At 40.1% G+C, this 17,731-nt stretch overlaps 1 protein-coding gene across 1 annotated transcript in view; it reads right to left on the minus strand.

Annotated features, from left to right (window-relative positions):
* LOC136831091 (probable E3 ubiquitin-protein ligase HERC1) overlaps positions 1 to 17,731 on the minus strand; it is an 801,341-nt gene that overhangs the window by 527,831 nt on the left and 255,779 nt on the right. The window contains exon 22 of the mRNA XM_067091041.1: positions 2,591 to 2,714. Coding sequence (XP_066947142.1) covers positions 2,591 to 2,714 — 124 coding nt within the window. The remainder of the gene's footprint in view (positions 1 to 2,590; positions 2,715 to 17,731) is intronic.

The raw sequence follows: 17,731 nt of genomic DNA on the forward strand, positions 1-17,731 counted from the left end.
AAGGCTGTGCAGAAGAACTTACTCAGAGAAAAAGTTGTTTTGGAAGGCGAGTGGAGCAAGGAAGGAGTTTCCCTGAGGGGAAGGGGGTGGGAATGCAGTGTAGCATGGGTGGAGAGGGGTAGGCTGGCACCTGACTTCGCTACAGCTTTTTTATGTTCTTATGTTTAAGCTTTTTCCACATTTTATTAAAGGATATGTACAATACTGTACAGTAACTTGTAATATGTTAAAGCCTACAACACACACACACTCTCTTTCCCTTTTTCTCTTTGTATTTTACACTATTCTCATGTTAATTTTACTGTATGTTCTCATTTTTATTTTTATGAGTTTTGTCATAATTTTACTGTATAAGACAAAAAATAACAAAATTAACCATCAAAAAGAGAGAGAAACGCACTCATTATCCCCTAGCCTGTGCATTTATATACACACACATGTACAGGCAGTCCCCGGTTATCGGCGGACTCGGTTATTGGCGATCCAGTTTTATGGCGCTAGTCTAGCGATGAAAATCAGAGATTTACAGGGCTTGTCTAGCGATGAAAATCGCTATATTTTTGGCACTGAAAACTGCTGATTTCTGCTTATTGGCCCCGATCTCCTCTTATTGGTGCTGATACCTGGTTATTGGGAGCGATAAACACTGAAAATCGCCGATTTTTGCTTATCATCAAGCTGTTGGAACGGAACTGCACCCATAACCAGGGACTGCCTGTACATTGCTTTCTTTCAGCCGAGGGAGGGGAAAGCAAGTTATAAATAGCACATTGTGTTGCCAACATCTACAGTCACTACCATCCTTACGAACAAGTTACATTCCGGACAGCCATTCGTATCTTGAATTGTTGGTAGGTTGGGAATTCATCAAAGAATGAGTTTCATTGGGAAGGTAGAAATAAGTAGGAATATTTTACGAGATAATCGAGATAATTGAGAGATCACTGTATTGACTCTGCTGTAAGTATGCCTGTCAAATTCAGGTTTTGTACTTTGAATCATTATCAACCAACCTCCACCATGACAACTGATGAGCCCCTTCTATCCAGAATAACCAACCCTATCCAGAAGATAGCAGATGGGTTAGCTGTAGCAAGTTTTTAGTTACCATATGCCTCCCACTGAGCTGAACGAATAGACCAATCAGATGTTGCTACCATCTGCTGTGAGTGACCTTCCCAATACTACCCACCCAGGCTGCAACGTCTGCTCAAAGAGACGGATGCAACCATCAACACCTGGAAGACAGCTTTGCTCATTGCAATAAAGCCCCAGGCAGGCAATCAAAATTTGGCACCCACTGGGACACTATAAATACGGTCTGACAACCCTATTCCAACTAGAACAATCCCACCCTTCCTTGAGAATGAACCGACAATATGGTTGGAAATGTTGGATATCTGCTATCCCCTTAGAAACCACACAGAAAAAAACTCTTCACCTCTTGGAAATACAAGTCTTAGATGCAGAGACTTGAAAACTCTATGGCTACCACATTCCATATTTAACTTATATGAAACAATAAAAATCACTTTACTCAAGACAATTGCTTCCTTATCCAGATTATGTACTGTACATCAGCCAGCTATTAGCAAATTTCAGCCCTGAAGAATTGAGAATAATAAGAACAGAAAAGAACCTATATAAAATTAATTCCACTGATGCTGCCATCCTTTTTAACAAAATAATAATATGCTACTCCTCCCTTATTACTACAGGCAGTTCCCGGTTATCAGCATGGGTTCCGTTCTGATGGCGTGACAATAAGCGAGAATCGCCGATAACCGAAAATCTGCGATTTTCTGCATTTATTGGCGCTGATAACCGGAGATTGGCGCCTCTGTCTGGTATGTATTGGTGTTGATGAGTGGAAATCGATGCATATCAGTGCCGAAAATCGCAGATTTTTGTCACTAGACAAGCCCTATAAAACCGGATCGCTGATAACCAAGCCCACCGATAACTGGGGACTGCCTACTACAGTAAATGAGAAGAGACCAAAGGGAACATCTGAATAGTAAAATTTAGAAAGCAGAGCAGCTGAGGCTGAACATATGCTCCAAGGTACCTTTACTATACTGTACACTGCCATCTCTTTACATTTTAAAATTTATTCTTTTATCTCTCCATCTTCATTTATTTATGAAGTTACATTACCTACACTGATGAACTACAAAATTTACAGTAAGAGATGAATTAAAATGAATCACTTCCCATGTACAGTATACCCTGCTGGCAGCTGGACTGAAAAAAGAACCTGGAAGAATGAGAATCTTTGAAGCTTATCCTTTGCAGTATGATTACATTAAGGGAAGCTTGACTTCATCAAATGATTAAATCTTTTCAATGTTTATAGACTAAGTGCTGATTCTTAACAAACACTAACATTGCCTCAAATCCCACCGACATGCCTGACACTGCCTTAACTCTAGATCTTGTGTCATGATATAGTACCCTCTGCTTTTGTAATTTCAATCTAATTGCTTTTCTTGGTACTCTCAAATGCTTTCTTAAGATCACAAGCCAAATCTGGAATAAAAAATATTCAATATTATATAACCACAAGCACCATTATAAATTAAAAACTTACCATGTATAACATGAGCTAGCCCCGGGTGGGATGCTAGAAATTTAGAAGTCAGCTTCAGTAGATCTCCACACATGCCAAACAATTCATGGAAATGATCATTCAGCAGTTGCATGCTTAGGGAGTTCTGAAAATTGAAAAGTATTAAGTGAAAAAATATTGTTAAAACTCACAAGCATACCAAATTATTTTACCAGGTACAATGATGATATCCTATGAATTCATTCCTTAGTTATATACAAGCTGCTACCACGAGTAAGCTGTTTAAGTCAGTGTCACTATCAAGGAGTGACAACTGTCATCACTCAAAGGATGCTCTCTTGCTGATGTTATCTCTGTTTTTGCTATGAAACATAAACCTATAAAATTTTGCGATAAAAAAAGGTTATTCTTTGCAAACATACTCTGGTTGTTCCACAGACTGAATATCTTAAAATCAACCATCTAAAATTATTTTCAATATTTCTGAGCCCCTCAGATTCTCCATTACAATTTCAAAAAACTAGTAAATAGAAACTAATTTACCTCCATTTTTTCACTATTTTACCAAGAAATATAAAATTAACATACTCCTGTGAACAAACCCTGTAAAGGGCCTTAACCTATACATGCTGTGTAAGGTACACTGCAGAACTTTTTCCCTTGCCGCATAATCCTTTAACCTGGCTTGCTTCAGTTTTTATTGCTCACTAAAAAAAATCCTTCTGGCTAGGTCTCTGGTCTACATATGTAACTCAGTGGTCTTGTTGCACTATGGTAGCAATACTAGTCTTACTAATACAGTATATACTTCTTTCCGACATCACTTTTCCTTTCTGTTTATGGGCATACAAGTACGATTATCATTGCACATGAAGTGTCCATATGAATTCTACCAAATATACAGTACTGCAGTAGTAAAATTAGTATTAGTAATATATTTACAACTATGCTTTATTAGTCTTCACTTTTATCCTGATCTTTTCATAATATAAAGTATAATACTGATTTTTTAATATGTAAAGTTTTAGAAAAAAAAATGTCTAAACAAAACTTATTACTTATAATTAGCCTTTTCGTGTTTCAGGAAATTGTCCCAAATGCTTCAGTCAGTCCCTTTAAAAAAAGGGGGGTGGGAGAAAACAGCCATCAACCAGTATTATTGTACTCTAAAAGTGAGCTACAAGCAATTAGCTGGAGTTGGAAAGTGAAAACTCATCATATGGTTTTTATGAAAAAATTAATTTTTTTAATTACGAGTACATTTCACAATCAGCCATATACAGTACTTGTAATTTGCCAAAATTTCAAGAGAAAGATTTTAGTCCAAAAAATACCAAAATTAGCCAAGACCTATACAATTTGCATGAACATTCTTTGGAACTGTTCATAAGCATCAGAACCCGTCACTAAAAGACTTACAGGGAGCTCTATTCAAGAGACAAAAATCATATAGAAAAATAACTTTTAGAATTTGTATGTAATGACTATGAGTCATTACATCCACTCCAGATTTATCAGGGAATGCTGCAGGATGGGAGTCACAAACTATTATAAGTACTCCTGGAATCAGTTCTTCCCTGGATGGGTCAATATCGTACTCGCCTAGCACTCTCCTAAGCCCGTGTTCGATTCTCCAGCCAGCCAGTGAAGAATTAGAGGAATTTATTTCTGGTGTTAGAAATCCATTTCTCGTTATAATGTGGTTCGGATTCCACAATAAGCTGTAGGTCCCGGTGCTAAGTAACCAGTTGGTTCTTAGCCATGTAAAATAAGTCTAATCCCTCGGGGCAGCCCTAGGAGAGCTGTTAATCAGCTCAGTGGTCTGGTTAAACTAAGGTATACTTAACTCCTGGAATCAAATAATGCAGGAGAGGACAACACTTACCTGTAAGTGTGACATAAGAGGCAATAACCCTGGAGAATGCAGAGAATACCATAACTGATCAAAGAAAGGACAGTTACAGAGATGAAACTTAAGAACCTAGAGTCAAGGACTTCATCCAAAGGAGGGACCACCTGTCCCTGTTACCACAAGGTCTAAAATTACAAGTCTAACCACCTGTGTGTAGCAGGGGGACAAGTAATATAGCTGATGATGTTTTTAATCAGTCTTATTCCTATGTGCTCTTAAAGTAGCTTGCATGATCTACAAAAAGATAGGATTTCTGGTTATTTGCTTCTTGATACATTTTTTGGACAAAACAAAAAAAAAAAAGCCAGGAAGTAACTGCCTTGAACCCATTCCAGAGATACGGAAGAATTGCTCTGACAGGGCAAAGTGAAGGTCTTTTCCACTCTTCGCAACAAAGTCAGTTGCAAATAACACATCTGTCAACTTCAAATCTTGGAATTTACTACCTTAATTGAGTGTGTGCAGCTCACTCACTCACCTCAGAGTTGCAAAAAACTGGAAGGGCTAACAAATTATGCCAACTCAGGGGTTTAAGGCTTCACAATACTCCTCAAAATGTTGATATAATCACTCAAGTTCCAGTGAACCTAAGTCAAAATGTATAAACACCTAAGAAAATATGACCTACATTACTGACACAAAGCACTAAGTTACCAAACCAAGGAAACTGCCTGCAATCCTGTTGCTGCTTTCTAGAACAATCTCTCACTTTTTTGGTCTTTGCCCATGTGAAAACTGCCACTGGCATTGGTTCCTAAAGTCAACATTTCAATTATCTTGTGCTTTACTTGCTGAATGAAGGTTTTCAAATCCACAAATAATGCTTTCAACTCCAGAGGATTTATATAGATTTCCCTCTGCTGCAAGTGGGCTCCCTACTCATGTCTTGCACCCATAAAAATTATGACTACCGAACTGGGGAGACAGAAACCAGCTCATCTCCAGTCCTGAGGTTTTGAGGATCATGCTATCAAAGATCTCCTAAATCATCCCTCAAGAAGGCAACTAGGTAACTACCAAACTGAGACTTCCTTTGCTATAGCTGAAGAGAGCCAATCTTTTGGAACCTGTCTCCAGTCAGACAGGCATCCATTGTGACACATCCATACACAAAGTTGTCCCAGTAGTTGGTCTAAACACTTTAAGTGTGATGGCCAGCCTGAATCAGAGTACAATGAACTGTTACACTCTGCTTGACCAGACATTGCACAAATACTTGCACATAAACACAAAAGTAAGCATCCTTTGGATGTACAGACACAGGAAAGTCCCCTTTTTTTGAATGAACAAGTAGATCACTATCAGTGTCTTATTCGTTAAACCTCTCTTGGGGAGAATAGTTAAGTGAGGTGAGTCTATGATGGGGCATCACCCCCTGGTTGGCCTGGTAACTGCATAACTGTGACTTTAATACCATAAAGAGTTGTCAACACCCTCTCTGCTTGTTTGTTTCTCCATCAACCTTACCTTACTGTCCACTGCCAATAATTCTCACAACCATAATAAAATTGACTGTCTGTAACACTTGAAGCAAATCATGGGGATATCAAACCTCACCTTCATATCTGAAGGGGTTCTGCTGCTAAAGAAAATACCTCTTCTATTTAAGAGGGTAATTGCTGCTCTCTAGCAGATGTTCTCATAGGGCATTCGCAGTAACCTTTCTTTACTCAGGTACCTGGGGAGGGTGTGGAGATATTTTTTGTGCTGCTAATTTTTAAGACAGTGAGACTGTAAAACCAGCTGGGATTCCATCTACTCACATGTCTTGAAGTCTTGGACTAATAATTATACTGATGAAACTGAGTGGAGTCATCCAGACTCCATGCCACTATTCTAAAGGCTGCACTATTGATCTATAGTCAGATCTTTGAACATTCTTCTGGAATAAAATGGTAAGAGGAAGTCAGAAAGGCATACTTCTTTGGGGTTAAAAACAGCTAAGAAGTCTAAAGAACTTCCTCAGAGCTGCATCTCTCTCCCTAACGATGAGACCGACTGCCATGCAAACAGTCAGGATGAGCATTACTACCATGCATACAATCATCTACCAAATGAATACAAGGCCTCAACTAGTTTTGAGGCTTTCCTGAAAGCTTAGTGTTGTTGGACAAAATAAGAATGCTTGTTCACCAAACACCCATCCTGCAACTTAGCTATGGCAAAGAAATCCCCATTGAAATTTTCATAGTGTTGCTTTTAAAGCACTTCATGTCACAGAAAGGAGAAAAAAAGATGGAGGTCCTATTTCAGGGGTCTTGAAACCTGGTTGTGGGTACTGCAGCTAGGTGGAACACCCAGTCATCTTGTACAAGTGTTTAGCCTCCAGTCTAGAAGTCATAACAGCTGAAGGGTTTATTGTAGCACATTTCAGTGTTTTTCCCAGCCAACCACTCCTTGGTGTCCACAAGTCATACCTGCGGTGATGGTAGCAATGGGAAATGAAAGTACAGGAATGAATCTCTGACCTCTGTCAGGTCTACCATAAGCTCAGTAACTAAGCCATACTTCCTTGACTCCAACTCTCTCTCCTGATCGAAGAAACTAAAGATCCACATGTGGCCTCATCTTGCTAAACCACTACGCTTCTGTAACCTCATTTAGTATATTTTTAGCTGAATTATTTGGAGCTATAGAAGATGGTCTGTCCAGGGTGACATATGCCGCTATTTTCAGAAAAGGAGCAAACTCTTTAACCCTTTGATGAGAATTCTCATGTCTTGGGTCCTTCTCCTAATAGGAATTATCCCATGAAGGAGAAGAGACTGAATCATAGAAATAACTTTTGCAGTTATAGGGCAGTTCTATAATTGAAGAATTTGCTTACCAGAGGCCTGTTACTCCATCCAGGGGTCCAACGATTCTCCTGGGCATCAAAAATTTTGAATGGAGAGTGAGACAGTGAATCAAAACAGGTCAACTCCTGGCCCACTAACTAATACAACTGCCGCTGCACAATTAATAATAATAATAATAATAATAATAATAATAATAATAATAATAATAATAATAATTGCAATGTTTAAAGTGAGTTTTGTGGTAGTGCTGCTGGCAACTGCATTCCAAATATGCACTCCCATTGTTCAAAAAGACCACCATGTGCTTCAACAACTCTCTTCGGATGTCCTTTTAAAGGAACAAGCTATAGTCAAGATTCCTCTGGTCATATGTTTAGCCATCAAAATAGCACTGGTTATGAAAAAATCTGGGGTGACAAGTCACCAGAGGGGTTCTGATTGTTGCCCTGTTCATCAGAACCACTCTGGTCAAAATAATGGCTCTGGTCTTGGCTTTAGTTATTGGTGTAGCTCTGACCACAAAAACTTGGGCAGCTCTGCTCACAGCTCCATTCTTTGGAATGGCTTCATCCATTAAAGCTGGAGTAGTTACAGTCATAGCTTTGGTTATCAGAGTGGCACTGGTCATGAACTCTATAGCAGCTCTGAAAACTAAACAGATTCTCGTCATGACCCCAGTTGTCAATGCAGTTCCTGGTAATGAAAGCTGGAGAAGCTCTGGTCACAGTTCCAATCACTGGAGCAGTTTTGTTTGCAGCACTAGACACCAGAGTAGTTCTGATCCTAAAGCTGGAGTGGCTCTGGTCACTTGAGCATCTCTGATTGCTGGAGTGATATTCCTCAAGAAAATAAGAGTGGCTCCAGTTAGTCAAGTGGAAATGGACATTAGAGCTAGAGAGGCTTGTTATTTGGTGACTTAGTTCATAGCCCCTGTCCCTTGAAAAAAGGTAAATGGCTCCATTTTGTGAATCTCTGCCTCGTTTGCAACCTAAAAACAAGAGATGACAAAACAAATAAATCCTTATACAATATAACGTAATAATCAAAGTATATGACACACCAATCAGTATAAATGTTGCAAATAAACCAAGAGCTCTCTACAGTTAACAGAGTCTATGCCACAGAACTACAATCCAACATGGAGCTGTCAACTAGAATATACCAGCAGAGATCTGGAAGACGAAGATAGACAGCAACTCCACAGGAAACCTCTGGGCTTGGTCACAAACAAGGGCACCAGGGGGCATCAAAGCATCAGAATGTCAAACAATGCCAACATCCAAAATAATGTGGCATCCAACTAAGAGAGAGGCAGAAAGACAGTCCAGGGTGGCATATAGAATCCTAAGGAGGGGCACCAGACTGACCGAGGATGTGGAGCACCGAGATCACACTTGCATGTGAGAGAATACAAAAAGTAAATAAGCAAGGCACAACAAAGAGCACTGGCATTTGTCAAACACAGGAATGATATAAAAGGAAGCCACCAAATGAGGAGTCAACACTGTAAACAGTGTAAGGGAAGAGGAAGCTACAGAGACAGCAAAGCAAAGTACAAACTCACAACCAGCTCTATGAAACCAGCGAGACAGGAATCAACTTGCTGAAGGCTGAGGAGCATAACCCAACATAGGAAGATCTCCAATTCCTCTACATCATCATCACACACATAAGAAGTAAAACAACTCCATACTTCTTCCACCCTGTCCAGCTCAGGAATTAAACAAATGTCCAAAGAGATGGAAGTAGAAAATTACATTTTCATAGTAAAATTAAGTTTCATACATACTTACCAAATAATCACATAGCTAATGTTTCTAACTCGTGTGGCAGCTTTTTAAAAAAATTCATGGTAGTGTTTGTTTTTGCGTAGGTGAAAGGCCCCGCCCACTATCAGCAGAACACGGGAAACAACCTGGCTGGTAAGGGCAATTTGTTTGTGCCCTTATGTCCATAAGAGGGGGAGGCAGAGGGCGGGCTCTGATTCTGTAATTACTTGGTAAATATATATGAAACTTAATTTTATTATGAAAATGTCATTTTCACATAACTAATTTACCAAGTAATTACATAGCTGAATCCTACATTGAATGGAGGTGGGATACAAGGAGATACTCTACTCCAAAACATTGAAGAATGATAATGAATTTGAAATAGAAGAATTGGCCAGCATTGTATGCAATGCTTATTGTTTCCTTACTGGTAAGAGAGTTACTGCAGGTGAATAATGACCCTGGTTGATGCTTAGGAGACAAACCACTGGGGCTGTCCCAGAAACTACAGATAGGGTTGGGACTATGCTCCTGTTCTCTGGGCCATTTCTGAGGAAGCGGGGAATTGCGTTCAGCAATGGATGCATGCCTTGTCAATAGCCTAGACGCACTAGAAAAGCGCCAACTACGTCCTTTGCCCACACTGGAGTCCAAACCACCAGACAACAATGCATGCACTTCCACCTGGACACCTTTCCAGTGGCTGTCTGTCGATACCTGAGGACAACAGCCTCGACTGAGGGGCAATTAGCCGGGAGCAAAACCCCTTTGGAGTCCCATGGACCATCAGTATGCCTCCTCCCAGGTTTAGGGGAGCCTGACAGGGACTGGGTTTAGGAGATCCGAGGGGCCGGATAGCCACCTCCTTCACTACACGTCCAGCAAGATGCCTTTCTAGTGGCTGTCTGTCAATACCTGGGACCGGACAACAGGGTCGACTGAGGGGGCGACTACCTGTGAGTAAACCCCCCAACCTCCCTTGGACCTCCAGTATGCCTCCTCCCTGGTACATCGGAGTTTGACAGGGACCTTTGTCTTGGAGCATCAGGGGATGAGTAACCACCTCCTCCACTGGACAACACTTCACTATTACAAAGTTAACTTCTGTTAACCCAGACACAAGACTGGCAATGGCATGGGAAAGAAGCAAGGGAGCAAGGCACGGGAGCAAGTGGAGAAAAATAAAGAGGGCTATTAGCAGGAGCGAAAAAATTGGATGCAGGAAGAGTTGACTCCAGACTATCAGGAGCTGGTGCTGGGCACCGGTTGCTCCCAGGTCCTGGGCGGTCAGAGCCAATTCTCAGCTGTCAAAAATGTCTATTCTTCAAAAACCCCTTTGCAACCAAAAATAAAGCACAATTTCTCTCCTTACTATGTTCTGCCCTTACATATTTTTCAGTTCTCTGCAAAGGAAAGTGTAATAACAAGAAGTTTAATTAACTCTTTACTGACAAAAGTTATGGAGAACACAGAGTACCATCATACAAACATATCTCAACTCCTATCAAACATAATTCGACATTGCAGACATGTATTCATTACCGAAAATATTGGTTCAGTAGCGAATGCAATGTTTACATTATATTACACTACTCCGTAAAGGAAAATTAACCGAGTGCAAATTCAATCCCATAGTGAAATTTATGATCAACTTGAATCAGATCTTAATAACAAAACAAAAAAATACTGATCCTGAAAGCTGTAAGCTTGAAGACTACACGAAATCAGCGATAATACACCGAAATCCAGTTATACACCCAGCAAATAGTGAAAAAAGCTGCTGCAAAGATCTGATGTTTACTTCGAGACCAGCAGAAACAGAATGAGGTTGTCTACTAAGTCGTTCCTAGTATTCCCGTTAGTGGGCGGGACTAGTCTCCTACACTAAACACTAAACAACTGAAGCGGTAGCGCGAATTTTGAATTTAACCTGCCGTGACACTTTGAAACTATAGCTATTACTTGTTAACCCTTAAACGCCGACTGGACATATCGTAAGTCGACTAAAATTGTCTGTTGGGTGACGAGCGGACGTACCGTACGTCGACTACAAAAAATTTCAACCTTCGGTCAACTTTGACTTGACTGAAATGGTTGAAAAATGCAACTGAAAGCTAAAACTCTTACATTCTAGTAATATTCAGTCATTTACCTTCATTTTGCCATAAATTGGAAGTCTCTAGTACAATACTTCGATTTATGGTGAATTTTTGAAAAAAACTTTTTCCTTACGTCCGCATGGTAACTCGGCCGAAAATCTCGGAAATTCTTTCATCATTTTGTCGTAATTTTTGCACCATTTTATATTAGCCGTTACATAAAGTTTTATATATGAAAATGTGCGCAATTTCATGTAAAATACATCAAAAAACACCCAAGGTTGTAGCTTTTATCAGTTTGGAAATATTTTCATATAAATCACGATAAGTGCCAAAATTTCAACTTTCAGTCAACTTTGACTCAACCAAAATGGTCGAAAAACGCAATTGTAAGCTAAAATTCTTACATTCTAGTAATAATCAATCATTTACCTTCATTTTGCAACAAATTGGAAGTCTCTAGCACAATATTTCGATTTATGGTGAATTTTTGAAAAAACTTTTTCCTTACGTCCGCGCACGGTAACTCGGCCAAACATCTCAGAAATTCTTTCGTCATTTTGTCGTAATTTTTGCACCGTTTTATATTAGTCATTACATAAAGTTTTATATATGAAAATGTGCGCAATTTCAAGTAGAATACAACAAAAAATAACTCATGGTTATAGCTTCTATCAGTTAAGGAAATATTTTCATATAAATCACGATGTGCCAAAATTTCAACCTTCGGTCAACTTTGACTCAGCCGAAATGGTCGAAAAATGCAATTGAAAGCTAAAACTCTTACATTCTAGTAATATTCAATCATGTACCTTCATTTTGCAACAAACAAAAAGTCTCTAGCACTATATTTCGATTTATGGTGAATTTTTAAAAAAAACTTTTTTCTTACGTCTGCGCGTGCTAACTGCTGAAAATCTCAGATATTCTTTCTTCACTTTGTCGTAATGTTTGTACCGTTTTATATTCGTCGTTACATAAAGTTTTATATATGAAAATGTGCGCAATTTCATGTAAAATACAACCAAAAACCACCCATGGTTGTAGCGTTTATCAGTTTGGAAATATTTTCATATAAATCACGATAAGTGCCATAATTTAAACCTTCGGTCAACTTCGACTCGACCAAAATGGTCGAAAAATGCAATTGTAAGCTAAAACTCTTACATACTAGTAATATTCAATCATTTACCTTCATTGTGCAACAAACTAGAAGTCTCTAGCACAATATTTCAATTTATGGTGAATTTTTGAAAAAAAACTTTTTCCTTACATCCGCACGGTAACTCGGCCGAACATCTCAGAAATTCTTTCGTCACTTTGTCGTAATGTTTGCACCGTTTTATATTAGTCGTTACATAATGTTTTATATATGAAAATGTGTGCAATTTCATGTAGAATACAACAAAAAATAACTCATGGTTGTAGCTTTTATCAGTTTTGAAATATTTTCATATAAATCGCGATAAATAGAAAAAATTCTACCTTCGGTCAAATTTAACTCGACCGAAATGGTCGAAAACTGCAATTGTAAGCTAAAACACTTACAGTCTAGTAATATTCAATCAATTACCTTCATTTTGCAACAAACAGGAAGTCTCTAGCACAATATTTTGATTTATGGTGAATTTTTGAAACAAACTTTTTTATGTCCACGCGTTACGAATTCATGCATCATTTTGCGATAATATTTTCTCTGTGTTGCTTTGATCGTTTTACAATTTGTTATATACCAAATTCATTGCAATTTAGTGTACAATACAAAGAAAATAAAATAACTCATTAGCTTTAACCATTTTGCTCACAGCGTGATTTGTATACAATTATATATGAAATTTTTTTTTGCGCTGTCATATATTTCAATATTTATATATGATAATGATTTTTTTCATTTCTGATGGTTGCATACTAAACTTCAGGCAATGTCAAAAAAAGGAGCCAAAAATGAACTCTTAATCTTAACTACTAAGCGTGCTGTGATTTTTAAAAAAAAATTTTTCCGCTTCGGCGCTAACTCCTGAACGCCACCGGCATACGGCAGACACTTTAGTAAATAGAGGCTCGGCGTTTAAGGGTTAAGTTACTTATATAAAACATTAATTTACATAGACCAAAAAATTCAAACACCTCAATAGTAAAATATATAAATACTGACACTGGACACACTGTAAACAAAACAAAAACAAATTCACAATTAATACATAAATAATGGTAACCTTTATCCCAAAAGGAAACACAACTAGGGAAGCAGTAAATTTTATAAAATCCATGCACTGGCTATAGTTCAGTTTCACACAAAAAATGTACAAAGAAAGTTAAAACCACACAGAACTGGAGATACTAAACATATTACCAATTATGAAGAAGTATGAAAATCTCCAACAAGAGCCAAGGAAGGGCAAAATGATCTAATGAAGAGTATGTGAATCACAAAAGAAAATCATCTCTTCTCACATGAGTGCATCGGTGACCAAAGAGAGGACGTTAACTAAAGCAAAGCGAGGTGAAAAAGAAAACTCACCAAGCCCTTAAACACATACAGCACACATTAATGAAAAAGTTGAAGTAGAGCAAAATCTAAAAGAACTTGGTCCTGCTCACGATACACCACAGTCATTAATAATCTTTTAATTATCCGAATTAATATAGCCAAGGGGCCGTCGGATAATGGCGAGTAAAAAATTCTAGGGGTGCTCAAGCGCAACTCTGTACACTTCCTCACCTAACCTTGTCAATACCACACACTGTAACTGTAAACCCTCAGTATGCTTATAAACAACAGCCATCAAACTTTAAACTGCAAACTTTATGCAAGGGGCAATTACCTACCTTTTTCCCCAAAAGTGTAACAAAATATACTGCATAAATACCCTTCGAAAAAAATGCAACCCCTTCTTTTTCTCTCTCATAAATGACACAGTTCAGTAGGCAAGTAGGCTACCCATGTTTACCTGCAACCTACCGATTACAGTCCATTAGTCCGAAGGCCCGATAGTCCGAAGGTCCGATAGTCGTAGGTCTAAGCCGGCATTCGAGGCAGCGCCCCACCCCCGCCTGATTAATCCCCCGCCTCCATAGCTATCATGGGCAAAATAAACCAGTAAACACCCCTAGGGCAATGCGTTATGCTGGTATTTTTATGGGTGTTTACTGGTTACAATTTTTGCCGTATTAGCTATGAAGGGGTGGGGGTTGGTTTGCAGTCCGTTGGACTATCGGGCCTTCTGACTTTCGGACTATCGGACCTTCGACTATCGGACGCCGGACTATAGGGTGGTCACCAACCTACCACGGTTTTGTGATCATTAATGTATTTTTATACAGAAACTTTCTTATCTGTTGTTACTATATTGTATTACTATACAAGAGATACAAAATGTGTGTGAACTATTGACCTAGGTGTTACACTCACAGTATCCATTCGCATAAGTAAAATAGGCTATTACAGCTGTATTTAAGATAAAGGCAATGGTAATGAAACTCTTATTTTACTTACAGAATCCATTTATACTGTATTATTTTCTTGTTATATCATCATTCATAATTTGTGTAAAAAAAAACAATTGCCCACCATTTGTACTGTTTATGTTTTCAGAATCAGCTGATCGAGCCAACTAGTGAAAAACTTCAGAGAATAATTTTTTTTCTAAAAGAAACAAAAGTATTAATGAAATTATTTTTATTTCTGAGTCCAGCCCTGTGTCAGCCGGTGAAATTCCATTCATGCACGAATTTCTAGGTAAGTGCTAGATATACCAGAAAAGAGCTTTCAGGGATACTGGGGTTACCTACCAGATCAGCGTCTTCTCAAGGAAGGCGTCGGTATATATTTCAAGGGTAGTGAAAGGATCCGCAACCAGACTACTCGAAAGATATCCTATGTTAAAACCCGGGAGCGGTGAGCCGTTAGCTCCACACACAGGCGTCCAGCCAGACCCGGGCGACACCAGCGCCACCTACTTCATTCCATTTTCTAGCCGCGACTGTTGCCAACCATTTGTGCTTATTGCCCTTTGGATTTATTTCAACTGTTTCGACATGTCTTCAAGCAGTTTCCATCTCAAGTTAAATTACCATCTTATTGTGGGTTTTCGATAATTGTTTCAGATTGTCTCTTTTTCACAATTATGAGATCGGTCGTTATAATGTACAAAATCTATTGTCATGTTGACAGTGAGCGACCCTACTCAGTTTTTCTGTCGAGGTTGTCTCGTAATAGATTATATTCTTATCTATTCCCCAGTTCTCCTCTGGCGGGTTTCCTCTGCGGTGGCTTCATTGGTGTTTTATTAGATTCTCGATGAACCCATCGAGTCCCCTGTGAGTCCCGTCATACCCATAAGTCTCCCAGGGTGAGTTCCTGATTGGTATTAACTTATTATTATTAATATTAATATTATTATTATTATTAGTTTGGCGTTGGTGCTTTTATATATATTGTTTTGTTACCGCTTGAGGTAGCGGCAGCTTTTAGGACTAATACGCTCCTCGGTGGGCTTCACACCTCGCATGAGCACAGTATTCTTAGAAATTATTCTTAGAATTATTCTTATGTTTATTGTGTGATGGTTTTTATGTAATGTGTGGGTCTTTTTCCCTTGCCTATCATGTTAGGCTCGTATTGCTTCCTTGTCCTCTCGCCCCCTCATAGGTTAGGTGTGGAGTGGTCCATCAGGTCGAGGGAGTTTTGTTGCTGTTTCCTCTGTGGCCGTTTTGGGGGTGGCAGAGTGAGCCTTTGTTCTCCCCTTCTTTTGAAGGAGTAGAGTTCATTAGGTGTGTCTCCTCTAGGCTGTTCACCTTTTTTGCCCCCCTCTTTTCGGTCCCGGTTGGTTCTCGGCACAGAATTTCTCTCCCTGTTTCCCTTCCTCCACCCTTCCCGTACTCCTTCCGTTAGCCTAGGCTAGGCCTAAGTTCGGATATCCATCTAGGCTTTGCCTAGTCAGGAGTTGGGCGTTGAGTTCTTGGTCGCATCCCTTCCCTGGAGTAGGCTCGTCCTACCAGTTCATATTATATTCTTGGTGTGGCGTGTGCTTGCAGTCGGCCCGGGTGAATCATTTCCTTATCCTGTTTTCACTCTCGTAGCCTACTCCCCTTCCCTACCCCACCACCCTCCCCCCCCCCTCTCCCCCCCACCAGCTCTTGCTCTACTCGTGCGGGTGACGCTAGATGGCGTTTTCTCGAGTTAGGGGACTCCCTCTGGTCGGAGAGATTAGAACTCCTCCAGAACCAGCCCCTGGCAGCGCTGTGTTTTGTTTAGATGTTTGGTTTTACTCGCTCGATTCCGGTTTCGAACATTCTCCTACTGAATCTTATTCCTCCGTCAGGTTGCTTGGTTGGGTTGTTGACATCTGCTCCGGCTTATGTTATATACTTGGCCTATCATGAGCATCATCCACCTTGTTTCACTGGCCGGGGAGGTTGAGAGAAGAGTCATGAACAGAGGATTCCTCTGGTCTCGAATTGGATTTCTCATTTTTACCATCACTTGTATATTATTTACCTGAATATTATATTTATATTTAGTTTATCTGGCGGAGTGAGCATCTCCTCCGCCACTGTGTATTTTATATATTTTGAGTCGGTGCTCCACCCTGGGGTTCCTTAGTCGTTTTGCTGCTTTGGCCTTGTGGTGGGTCCTATTTGTCTCAAACCTTTCATTCAGCGGTGTGGGTTGAAGTATCTTATCACTCTGTTTAGTTTGTGGCTTGATGGTCTCGTCCTTGGCAGAAGGGTTTTCTCTCCACCAGGTGTTCCGGTTGTAGCTGAAATACCCTGGCCTTCCAGCTTTAGGTTACTTAAGTGGTAGGTTCATGTACTTTGCCACAGACTGTTCGTTGAGGGCAGGTGCACCACTTTGCTTCAGCAGCCCTATGGACACGTGGTGTGCGGACCACGTGGTTGTGCGGAGGTCGGTTAGATGACCTGATTGTCTAGCACCCAGCCCGGCTGTGAGTTTGCCAGCTCTGTGTGCTGGCATCAGGGCGAGTGATCAAGATATAGTTTTTCTTATTACGCTCCTCATATCAATGTAGTGTTTATATGGTTTTCGAACCGTCTTTTCGTTCAACCCTAATTGTCTGTTCTCTTACAGACGGACGAGTCCTCCAAGAAGACTTCTCTTGAGTCTCTCCGCGCTTGGGTGGCTGGGTTAGGGAGGAGCGTTCATCGGGAAATATATGTCCTCGTGGCAGTTGAGGACCTGCTTTACTTGACGCCGGTGGCGGCTGCAGTGCGGAAGAACTAGCCACCCATCATCAGCAGATCTGGGATGCGACCCAGCCACCCCAAGAGGACATCCTGTACGCGGAGGTATCGGAGGACGTCGCCGCGTTAGACCTGGACCTGGAGCCAATGAATACAGAACAGGACCAGGTGGTAAGTAGCGAGGTAAGTGAGGTTGCGGGGGCGGGCCCCCTTTTTGACTCCCCATCTTCATCTATCTCTTTGTTTGCAGGTTTTCTAAAGTCTTCCACCTTGGGTGACAGGGCTCCATCAGCTGTCCCCAAGCTGAAGTTGAAGACTTCATATTGGAAAGCGAAGGGCACTAAGTCCCTGAATCTTCCAGGAAAACCTAAGCCTTT

This window comes from Macrobrachium rosenbergii, chromosome 48 (assembly GCF_040412425.1).
Source record: "Macrobrachium rosenbergii isolate ZJJX-2024 chromosome 48, ASM4041242v1, whole genome shotgun sequence".
Lineage (NCBI taxonomy): Eukaryota > Metazoa > Arthropoda > Malacostraca > Decapoda > Palaemonidae > Macrobrachium > Macrobrachium rosenbergii.